The sequence below is a fragment of the Sapajus apella genome, unplaced genomic scaffold (assembly GCF_009761245.1).
Source record: "Sapajus apella isolate SASKATOON/1434 unplaced genomic scaffold, GSC_monkey_1.0 scaffold62, whole genome shotgun sequence".
NCBI classification, from domain to species: Eukaryota; Metazoa; Chordata; class Mammalia; order Primates; family Cebidae; genus Sapajus; species Sapajus apella.
This window is the reverse complement of record NW_022437002.1, coordinates 8146081-8157983: the sequence shown is the minus strand read 5'-3', so window position 1 is coordinate 8157983 and position 11903 is coordinate 8146081. Positions and strand designations below refer to the sequence as shown.

The 11903-nt window shown below is 46.2% G+C and overlaps 1 protein-coding gene across 3 annotated transcripts in view; it reads left to right on the top strand.

Annotated features, from left to right (window-relative positions):
* The window catches only part of TRAPPC3 (trafficking protein particle complex 3), a 12391-nt gene extending 2791 nt beyond the window's left edge, over nucleotides 1–9600 (top strand). For 2 of the 3 annotated variants that reach the window (XM_032246947.1, XM_032246948.1), the window contains exons 2-5: nucleotides 6067–6164; nucleotides 6417–6516; nucleotides 8217–8399; nucleotides 8827–9600. In XM_032246947.1, coding sequence (XP_032102838.1) covers nucleotides 6067–6164; nucleotides 6417–6516; nucleotides 8217–8399; nucleotides 8827–8946 — 501 coding nt within the window. In that variant the 3' untranslated portion in view covers nucleotides 8947–9600. The remainder of the gene's footprint in view (nucleotides 1–6066; nucleotides 6165–6416; nucleotides 6517–8216; nucleotides 8400–8826) is intronic. The other variant, XM_032246949.1, reaches the window with a different exon arrangement.
* The last annotated feature ends 2303 nt before the right edge of the window (nucleotides 9601–11903 follow it).

The following is an 11903-nucleotide window of genomic DNA, read 5'->3' as shown; positions in this document are numbered from 1 at the left end:
ACACACACACACACACACACACACACACACACACACACACACTGTATTTTGAGGAAATACCAACAGTTTATTATAAAAGAAGATTTTTTTTTTTTTGAGACGGAGTATAGTGGTACAGTCTTCGCTCAGTACAACCTCTGCCTCCCAGGTTCAAGCAATTCGCCTGCCTCAGCCTCCCAAGCAGCTGGGATTACAGCATGCACCACCATGCTTGGCTAATTTTTTAATTTTTAGTAGAGACGGGGTTTCACCATGTTGGCCATGTTGCTCTCAAACTCCTGACCTCAAGTGATCTGCCCGCCTCAGCCTCGGAAAGTGCTGGGATTACAAGCATGAGGCACTGCACCCAGCCTTCGTTTTTTGTTTTTTGTGGCAACTATAGCACAGATTTGTTGAAAGTACACTCCACAGAGCAGGAGCAGGCTTGATCAAATAGCTCAAGAGCCACCTAAATTGTTAATATGCCCGAGTAACTAGATTTTAGTGTGTGTAAACAGAAACAGCCCTTTTGTCCAATAAACTTTTCCTGAGCCCCAACTATATGGAGAGCTCTGTGCTAGGTGCTGTGGGAGATGCAACGATGAAGTCCTAGTTTTTAACTTCGAGAAGCACATACTCTGTGAGGGAGACAGAAATGTATACCATATATACCGTGTCTTCTAGCAGGGGAGAAATAAAAAGAAATACATGTCATACAGAGGCATAGTACTGCCTACAACTGAGTCCTGGCTTCACCACTTACTTGTTGTGTTACCTTGGGCAAGTTTATTCATTATTCTAGCATCAGCTTCGTCACCTTTTTTTTTTTTAAATGAAGTAATAATAGTACCTATATTATAGGGTTGCTCTGAGGATTAATTGAGAGAACGCATGTAAAGCTAGCAGTGTAGCCATGCACCCAGAACCATTACAGAACACAGTTGACACTCAGTAAGTGTCCTCTAGATGTGTTTTTAATAAAGCTAGTAGCCTTTGTGTGCCTGTACAGTGGTTGACTGTGGAATCCTATGGACATGAGACCTACCCTTCTCTTGTGTCAGATTACTGTGGCCCAACCCAGTGTCTATTCCCCTGAGCTGAGGTGAGCTGTCACTTAAGTAGAAGCATTTAGAGTCTCCATGACAGAAGGCTGAAGGGTAAGAGAGATGGCTGGATTTTAGTCTTGCTACTGATCTTCCTTCTCCAGCTGCTGGGGAGGATCCACACTGGATTACCTATTTTGACAAAAATAGTATGAGTCTTGGAGCATTGGCTCTAGAGATCAGCCCCCTTAAGGAGATCTGACATTTTGTTTGGGGCACTAACTGGAAGAAAGGCCTTCTGAAAACTGTCAAGTGGTATCTCACCCGAGTGTAGAGCTGGTTTAATTTACTTTCTTCAGGTTGTGCCTAAAGTCCTTGGAGATCATGTTAGTATAGCTGCTATAAATCCTGTGGTTTCTTGTCTGCAAGGCACAGTCAAGTCCATTATCTCACTAGGTCCTACCAACAACCTTGCGAATGGCAAGACAGATTTTACTGTTACTTTTTTTGAATTAGAAGATTGAGGCTTAGCCCAGTGCATTGATTTACCTAACTACTCACAGCTGTTAAGCAGCAAGTCCAGACTCAGAATCAGGTTTTCAGGATCTTGCTGTGTCGTCCAGGCTGGAGTGCAGTAGTGTAATCACAATTCATGCAGCCTTGATTTCTCAGGCTTGAGCCATCCTCTTGCCTCAGCCTCCCTGGTAGCTGGGACTACAGGGATGCATCACCATGCCCAGCTAGTTTTTTCTATTTTTTGTAAAGATGGGGTCTCACTGTGTTTCCTATGCTAGTCTTAAACTACTGGGCTCAGGTGACCAACTCTGAACCCCACCTCGGCCTCCCAAAGTGCTGGGATTATAGGCATGAGCCACCATGCCCAGCCAGAAAGTTGTTTATATTGATTCAAAATCTCCTTCCTTATTACTTGTCCTCCTTTTTTTTTTTTTTTTTTGAGATGGAGTCTCACTCTTGTTTCCTAGGCTGGAATGCAATAGCTCTATCTTGGCTAACTGCACCCTTTGCCTTCTGGATTCAAGGGATTCTCTTGGTTCAGCCTCCCAAGTAGCTAGATTATAGGCACCTAGCACCACGCCCAGCTAATTTTTGTATTTTTAGCAGAGACAGGGCTTCCGCCACATTGACCAGGCTGGTCTCTTAACTCCTGACCTCAGGTGATCTGCCTGCCTCAGCCTCCCAAAGTGCTGTACTTGACCTCCTTGAACCTAGTTCAGGGTGCTTTCTAACACTACACCACATGGAACCAGTTTAAGAATAAAAATAAGTATGTATTTCTTGGATACTACTGTGCAACAGGTGCTCCACAAACGTTATCTGATTGGAATTTCATTGGAATTGCACAGTAACTCTGAAAGGCAAGTAAGGCAAGTAGCAGTGTCACCATTTCACAGATGGGAAAATTAATGCTCAGGAAGATTAAGCATTAGCTTAGCATAACAGATTTTTCCAGGATAATGCTCAACTATAAGAAGGCTGTTGAGTCTCAGTTACTTGTCACCTGTAAAATGGGAATGAATAATATTTGTTCTGCTAACCTCTCATGGTTGTTATGATAAACTGTTATGAAAATAGATTTATTGCAGAAGAGATTCATGTTTCTGGTGGTTGCAGAGACGTGGTGCTTATCGTGAAGAAAGTGGGCTGGTTGGACTAGCTGACCTTTATGATCCTATGAGAACTTTTGTTTTAAAGGTCAAAAGAGCTGAAACCCATGTCTTCAGACTCTGCAACCTCCTGTCAACTTCACTTCTCTGATTTCCTCTTCAGTTCTCTCTTGCTTACTGTTCTCTAATGCCAAGGGTCTCCTGCTGTTTCGTAGGCACATCAGGCATGCTTCTGCCTCAGGATCTTTACTATTAGTGCCTAGGATTTTTTCATCCAGGCTTACCAAATATCACTTTAGTGAGGCCTTCCCTGACTACTGTATTAAAATTAACCCCCCCAGCACACATATACATATGTAAAAGCCCCTAATCTGGTTTTGTGCTTTATTTTTCTCCGTAGCACCTATCACCATCTGACAAATCATGTATTTTATTTGGCTGTATTCTCTGTCTCCCTCCTGTTAGATAGCCTGGTACGCAATAAATGTTGAATAAATGATTTGTTTTTCCTATACTATAGCCCCACTCCTATTTTATTTGTTTATATTTATATTTATTTTTATTATTTGAAACAGGATCTCACTTTTTTACCTAGGTGGGAGTACAGAGGTGCAATCACAGCTCACTGCAGGCTTGATGTCCCAGGCTTAAGCCATCCTCCCACCTCAGCCTCCCAGGTAGCTGGAATTAATAGGCATGCGCCGCCACGCCTGGCTAATTTTTTAAATTTTTTTAAAAGTTGGGGTCTCAATATGTTGCTCAGGCTGGTCTCAAATTCCTGGGCTCAAGTGATGCTCTTGCCTCAGCCTCCCAAAGTTCTGGAATTACCAGCGTGAACCACTGCACCTGGCCCTTCTATTTTTAAAGCATAAAGGCCTTTAAGTTATACATTCATGTCACTCACAGTTCTACAACAGCTTAGTTCGTAATTGAGGATGAAGACAGACTTGCAAATCAAGAGAGGGTATGGCGAGCCTAACTCAGGGATCCCATTCCCAGAGCCCAGGTATATTGATTTTATGACCACCAACAGATCTGTCCAGGACCTTGATTTTTCTTATTGGAAGATAGGGGGTAGCTGTATATATAGGTGCTTGATACCATCATTATTTGTTTGTTACTTGGCATCATGGTGGGCTGAGGCTCTTGGAGTCTCCATCCAAGGGCTCATTAATAATGAAATGAAAGCTCTCCTGATTTAATGCAGTGGTGCCAATTCCCTGGACTGGTAACTGCTGGATTGTTTCCATCCATTCATACCCAAACCATTCTAGTGCCAAGCCCTTGACTTTACTAAAAAAAATCCTTCCCCGCCTTAACAGCTTCCCCTTAATTCCCGTATTTGGTAAATAGTCTCTTGGAGACACTGATGTGACTGTTTTAGTTGAGTTCAAAGGGCCTCCTGATCCTGAAACTGATTTCTTTGACTCTAGTGCAGCTGAGTTTTCGGGTATTTTTAAAAATTTGTTTCTGTTTTTGTTTTTTTGAGGAGGGCTTATTGAGGAGGGCTTATTGCAGTTGTGGGGAACAGTGGGTAGGTTGACCACTGACTTGGAAACCTTTGATTTCTTTTCCCCCCAAATTACTTTTTTCCTTTTTCTTTTTCTTTTTTTTTAATGGAGACAGAGTCTTGTTCTGTCACCCAGGCTGGAGTGCAGTGGCACGATCTTGGCTCACTGCGGCCTCTTCCTCCTGGGTTCGAGCAATTCTCCTACCTCAGCCTCTCGAGTACCTGGGACTGCAGGCGCAAGCTGCCACGCCCGGCTAATTATTTGTATTTTTAGTAGAGACAAGGTTTCACCATGTTGCCCAGGCTCCTCTTGAACTCCTGAGCTCAGGCAATCCGCCCACCTCAGCCTTCCAAAGTGCTAGGATTACAGGCTAGCGTCTGGCTACTTTTTTCAATAATTAGCTGTTTGTCTTTGGGCACATTCTTGAACCTTTCTGGGTCTCAGTTTCCTCATCTCTAAAGTGGGATTAATTCCTGCCTTTCCTAGATTACTGTGTTATCGTGGGATAGAAAGTGAGATACAAGTAGAATGCAGTATTTAAGCAAAAGGCATTCAGCTTATTATTCTTACAGTGCCCTCATCATCAGGCCATGGGGATGGGGTGAGGAGCATTAGGTTCTGAGAGCCTGGGCTTTTACAGTTCTTAGAATTTTTTCCCCTAGAAAACTTGAAGAGAGGAAGGTTCTTTGCTTCAAATCTGACAAGCTTCAGATTGTCAATGGGTGGCTATCAAGATTTTTCAGCCTTATTTCTGAGTGAATCTATTGGTCCAGATGTGCTGTTAATATGTTTCTGACGTTAACTCTGATAATGCCTTTCCCCCTGCCTGCTGCTTTCATTCTGTAGTCTTGATAGTTGTCATTCATTTCACCTTCTTCATCAATTTCTTGGTAGATAAGTGACAAGATTCTTTATCTCAGAAAGTTTCTGTGATTTTAACTGCTATTGTAATAGAAACCAGTTGCCTCTGAAGAGTCACTTCTTTTTCTGGAAATATTTTAGCTGTGTGTTAAGAAGAACATTATTTTCTCCCATGCTGGTGACTTTGGAAAGGCGTTGTCATCAGTGCAATGAACTTGGTCTGGGACGCCCTTCCTTCCCCATGGACTGGGCCCCGGATCCTCTGTTCTTCCTGGGAGGGGCCTTGGGAGTACAGTTTACACCAGGCCAGGACATTCAAAGACATGCGGAAGCCAGTGGTCGCACCTGCCAACAACAGAAGCTGGTTTGTAAATGCCTGTTTCAGGTCTTTCACGGTATCTTGCGAATGACTGTTGCTCCCATAGCAGATTCTGGTGACCTGACCTGAGGCTTGACAGCTGTGGTGGAGACTTGGATTGGCAGAAGCCTACCTTGGTGTGTTGGAAGAGTGATTGCTTAGTGCATAAGGTGCCTTCTACAGCCCTTTTTTTTTTTTTTTGAGACGGAGTTTTGCTCTTGTTGCCCAGGCTGGAGTGCAATGGCACGATCTCGGCTCACCGCAACCTCCGCCTCCTGGGCTCAAGCAATTCTCCGGCCTCAGCCTCCCGAGTAGCTGGGACTACAGGCATGCACCATCATGCCCAGCTAATTTTTGTATTTTTAGAGACGAGGTTTCACCTTGTTGACCAGGATGGTCTCGATCTCTTGACCTCGTGATCCACCTGCCTCGGCCTCCCAAAGTGCTGGGATTATAGGCTTGAGCCGCTGCGCCCGGCCTCTACAGCCCATTTTGCAGTAGTTCTGCCTGCAGCCCTGCTGCTTTGACCTTAGGGGCCAAATTTCCTGGCTCATCCGTAGGGGTGATGTTCTTTCTCTCCAGACACAGGTGGAGGGAATCCTGACAGTTGCATCAAGACTGATCCAGACTCTCACCACACTTTCTCTTTTGTGCTGCTTGGTCCTGACTGCCTTTTGAATCTCTTTTAGAGCTCTGAGCTCTTCACCCTGACCTATGGTGCTCTGGTCACCCAGCTATGCAAGGACTATGAAAATGATGAAGATGTGAATAAACAGCTGGACAAAATGTGAGTGAGCAGCTCCTTTACAGGAGAGACAGAAATGGGGCCTCCCAGCACACTGAGTCTGTATTGTCCTTTAGAGCTTAAAACAGGGTTCTCTGTCTTTCTCAGCCAACATTTTGGGTACATTTCCCACTGAACTCACTTATTGGAATGTTTTTGAGATTATCCCCATTTTCCCTTTACCGCCAACAACCTTATGTTCAAAAATAAGATATTTAGACTCCGTCATAGTCTCTTCTCTAATTTCCTCTCCAGGGGCTATAATATTGGAGTTCGACTGATTGAAGATTTCTTGGCACGGTCAAATGTCGGGAGGTGCCATGACTTTCGGGAAACTGCAGATGTCATTGCCAAGGTCATTATTCTGGGCCACCTGTCCATGCTGAAGAATTACTGCTGGGAGGCACTGCTTACCACTCCATCTCCCTTAGAGAAGCCCTTACTCTCCCAAAAGACTGGGTAGGCAGTTCTTTGGGCCAAAGGAGCATTCCAGGTCGTTAGGGAATAGCATAGATTATTTAATCCCTGTGGTTAAAGTCCCACTGAAATCAAAGCCTGAGCTCTTCCACCATGAAGGTGTAATGGGGTAGAGAATACAGACTCAAACCTGGCTCCGATACTTACTAGTTTTGTGTTTAGGTAAGTTACTTTTAATTTCTTTTCTTTTTTTTTTTTTTTTGAGATGGAGTTTCACTCATGTTACCCAGGCTGGAGTGCAATGGCACGATCTCGGCTCACCGCAACCTCCGCCCCCTGGGTTCAGGCAATTCTCCTGCCTCAGCCTGCTGAGTAGCTGGGATTACAGGCACGCACCACCATGCCCAGCTAATTTTTTGTATTTTTAGTAGAGACGGGGTTTCACCATGTTGACCAGGATGGTCTCGATCTCTTGACCTCGTGATCCACCTGCCTTGGCCTCCCAAAGTGCTGGGATTACAGGCTTGAGCCACCGTGCCCGGCCTACTTTTAATTTCTTTAATTACCAGTTACCTCATCTTTAACATGAAGAAAATAAGAGCTACCTCACAGAGCTGTTTTAAGGAGTAAATAAATAACAGATGTGAACATTTAGGTAAAATGCTAGAATTTAGCATAGCTTTGTGCATATAGTAAATGTTTACTATTACTAGTATTAGTGCTATCTATTACAGCATTAATAAATGACATAGCAGCCGGCACAGTTCCTGTAATCCCAGCACTTTGGGAGGCCGAGGTGGGTGGATCATGAGATGAGGAGATCAAGACCATCCTGGCCAACATGGTGAAACTCTGTCTCTACTAAAATACAAAAAGTTAGCTGGGTGTGGTGGCACATGCCTGTAATCCCAGCTACTCCGGAGCTAAGCAGAGGAATTGCTTGAACCTGGGAGGCAGAGGTTGCAGTAGTGAGCTGAGATCGTGCCACTGCACTCCAGCCTGGTGACAGAGCAAGACTCCGTCTCAAAAAAAAAAAAAAAAATGACATAGCACCCATAACTTTGTGGTGTCAGTTACCTAAAAATTGGTCTTTCTGTTGTAAGCTTGCTGGTCATACGCAAATCCTAAAGAGGATTGACAGTGGAGAGAGCTTTGTGAGAGTTTAGAATTAGGAGGGTGGATAGGGTAGGACATTTTCTCTGCCTAGTAACGTGTATTCACTTTCAAGAAGGTGCATTCAGGTAGCACAGTCAGAGGACAGGGAAGTGGGTTAGGGCCTCTCTGCACTCAGGCAGCCACCATGTCAGAAGATGAGTGCTCCCTGAGTGCTCCCTTCCACTGAGAGGTACAGGCAAACAGTGAGTGAGTTGTTGCTTACTTGTATGATGCCTAGGAAAGAAAAAGGTTTCTGGGAAAACAAAATGACAGCCAAAATTGTCTGATGCCGTGAAGGGGAGGGCGCAGCATCAGGCACAGATGCTTCTCCTTTGTTGCATGAGTATCTAAAGCCTCATCATCTTGTGGAGGCCATGGGTTTTTGCCTGAGCCACTTACTTCCCCTGTGCCAGTTCTGTCACCCTCCCTGTGGTACAGTTACTGCTGCCCTTCGCCGAAGTGCTGTTGTGTGTCCCCTGACAGGTGGCGTTCAAGATGTACTTGGGCATCACTCCAAGTATTACTAATTGGAGCCCAGCTGGTGATGAGTTCTCCCTCATTCTGGAAAATAACCCCTTGGTGGACTTTGTAGAACTTCCTGATAACCACTCATCCCTTATTTATTCCAACCTCTTGTGTGGGGTGTTGCGGGGAGCCTTGGAGATGGTGAGTACAGCTCTTTATCTTCTGGGACACCTAAAACACAATAGGAACTTGATAAGTGTTGAAACGAATGAAAGAGAGAAAACAAAGGGCTTTGGCTCACCCCAGTGCTTTACTGCCTGAGATGGTGATGCTGCTGAGGTAGGATCCAAGTCAGACATCTTTACATGGTGATGCTCCTCCCTACCAGCCTGGGACGTGGTGCTGTCAGGCCCCAAAGCCCAGGAACATCCATTGTCAGATTGGCTTATTTGGTGACAGTCTGAATCTTGGGTATTCTTTGCCGAGTTTCCCCTTAAGGGTCAGGGCCACTGTCTTCTGCAGAAACGAACCCTACATGCTGTGGATGAGTCAGTTATGCCCCATCTCCACTGGTTCCTTAGAGGCTGTGGTCAGGCAGCTACCCCTTCATTTTCCCACTGCCCCCCAGGTCCAGATGGCTGTGGAGGCCAAGTTTGTCCAGGACACCCTGAAAGGAGACGGTGTGACAGAAATCCGGATGAGGTTCATCAGGCGGATTGAGGACAATCTTCCAGCTGGAGAGGAATAATCATCCCTGGGACTCCAGGATAGCCAGCAGGAACACTGTTGGAATCAGCAGGCCTCTGTGCTTCCTCTGCCCTCCAGAACTCAGTGACTCTTGAACATGGATGTTATATATTCTTATAACCTGTTTCCATTCTCCATTCAAATAAAGAGCATCATCTTGCTGTGCTCTTTAGTCCACTGTGATATAGTCCATTTACCCCATGTGTGCACATTCAGGAGCGACATTCTTTGCTCCCATTCCCTTGAGAGGGGCTGGATGTAATCACCCTTGGTTGGACTAAAAAGAGTTTAAACCATTTTACATTCCTGTTTGAATTTTCCAAAGCAAAACTCACTTTGACCCCATTAAGAGGCAAGCCTGGCATATCTATCCCTGGGCCTTTAGAAAGCCATTTGCCTCAGATGGCTATAGGGTTGTGGGGTGGAGGGAGGAGAGGCTGGGAGGGAGTGGGTAGGAATTGCTAGCTGTAGTGTGACACACCATAGTGCTTGCCAGGAAAGGAGCCAGTTATGCCAGAAACACTGACTTCTGGGAAGCCACCCAGGTCTCATTCCTCCCTGCTGTTCGGAGGCAACATCTCCTCTTTTTACAGAGGGTACATCCTTTTTTCTTACAAATTCTTCAATAAAGACGCATTCTTGAGTGAAATCCCAATCATGTCCTGTTTTCTTTCTGCTCATCACCAGGTATTTTGTTAAAAGGGTGTGAGGAGACCAGGTTGGTTCGTGGGCTCTGCCTTTCTTTGACTTGGTTTAGCAGTGGCTTCTCCCCACAGACCAGAGAGTCTAGGAAACCTGGGAGCCTGGATAAGCAACTGAAGCCTCTTCAGAGTCGTTTTTGGCTCTAGTGTCTGCAGCAAAATCTAGAAGCAGACCATTATTCCAGATGTACCCAAAATGAACTGTCCTGGGCACTTGGCCACCAAGTTAGAAGGTTTAGCTAGAAAGGCCATGTAAACCCTGTTGTTGGGGTGCCATTTATTGAGTGCTTACCACTCTAAAGATACTACTGAACACTTTGTATGCATTAGCCAGCTCACAAGAATTCTATTTTTACAGTGGAGGCCACAAGTTGCCCAGGTCATACGGTAAGTGGAAAAGCTAGGGTTCAAAGCTGGGCCAAAGGGCAAAACCTATGCTCTTAATGAAGATTCTCTCTCTTTTTGAGATGGAGTCTCGCTCTGTTGCCCCACCTGGAGTACAGTGGTGTGATCTCGGCTCACTGCAGCCTCTGCCTCCTGGGTTCAAGCTATTCTGCCTCAGCCTCCCGAGTAACTGGGACTACAGGCACGTGCCACCATGCCTAGCTAATTTTTTTTGTATTTTTAGTAGAGACAGGGTTTCACCATGTTGGCCAGGCTGGTCTCAAACTCCAGACCTCATGATTCGCCTGCCTCAGCCTTCCAAAGTGCTGGGGTTACAGGCATGAGCCATCACCCTCGGCCCCAAGATTCTTTTTTGCTGCCTGGTTAGCACTGTGGGAGAAGAAGGGAACAGGCTCACAGCTGCCTCTTCCAGGCTTACAGAGCTTGGGATAGCCTTTAAAGAAAGGGAGGAAGCAGAGATTGTGGCAGGCTGTATTTGGTAGCACTGTTTTTGGGGATAGCCCAGGGTCCTGAGGTCTAGACACTCAGGTTGCTGGAGGGAAATGGGGTCCCAGGCCTTCCCTAAAGTTTGTGTGCAGGTCTGAGATGAGGGGAGCCAGTTTTAGATGCACTGTGCTTGAGATGTGTTTTGGTTGTGCAAGCGTAGGACCAGGGTTCTGAGACACCACTGGGGACAGTTTGCATAGGACTTGCCTGCTCTAACAGGGTTTGGCCACCGAGGAAGGATGGTCAGTTTTGTGTCCCCAAACATAGGGACATCCTCTGAGCCTCTTTTTATTTTATTTTATTTTTATTTTTGAGATGGAGTTTCACTCCCTTTACCCAGGCTGGAGTGTAATAGCGCGATCTCGGCTCACCGCAACCTCCACCTCATGGGTTCAGGCAATTCTGCCTCAACCTCCTGAGTAGCTGGGATTACAGGCACACGCCACCATGCCCAGCTAATGTTTTGTATTTTTAGTAGAGACGGGGTTTCACCATGTTGACCAGGATGGTCTCGATCTCTTGACCTCATGATCCACCCGCCTCGGCCTCCCAAAGTGCTGGGATTACAGGCTTGAGCCACCGCGCCCGGCTCCTCTGAGCCTCTTTATGTCCCCCTCCATATTACAGGCATCAGCCACCATACCTGGCCTGCTTTCTGCATTTTACAGATGAGGAAACTGAGGCACAGGGAGGTCAAATGACGGGGTCCCTGGGTCAACTTGGGGTCCCAGGGCAGTTACTCAATTTTGGTCAACTCAGTGTAGGGCTCAGTCCAGTCACACCGGAGTCTAAATGAATGACAGAGATGAAGGGAATGAACCTGGGGGCCCAGATGTGGAAAGCTTTATGTAGTGTCCAGACCCTGCCAAAAAAAGTCAGCTGCACTGCTCTTTCCCTTCTCCAGCAGGACCCTCGCCCTTCCTCTCCTCCAGGTACCACAGCCTACTTTTGAGCAGCGGTGTGTATGCCGTGAGGTTTTGGATATTTCCTTTCCCAAAAAACTTGGGCAACCTTACAGGATTAGGGAGCTGTGGAAACAAAGCTCCCATAGTGACTTTTCCCAGTTACAGCCCCACAACTGGGGCTAAGGGAAGGAAAGGGCTGGGGATGGCAGAAGTATTTGGAACATGCAAGCCCCAGCAAACTAACTTCCTGGTCCCCACCCTGTCGTTGATTGGTTGTAGATTGCACATCCTGTCTTACTATGACTGTGAGGCTGAGACAGCCCCCTAGGCTAGGCCATTCCCTCCCAGCAAGATGGGGCAGGTGAGCCTGGCTATATGGGAGAGGCTGACTAATGAGGATTTCTGGGGAGTCTGACTCATGGCAGAGTTCTGGGACTGGAGGGTTGATGCTGATTGATGCT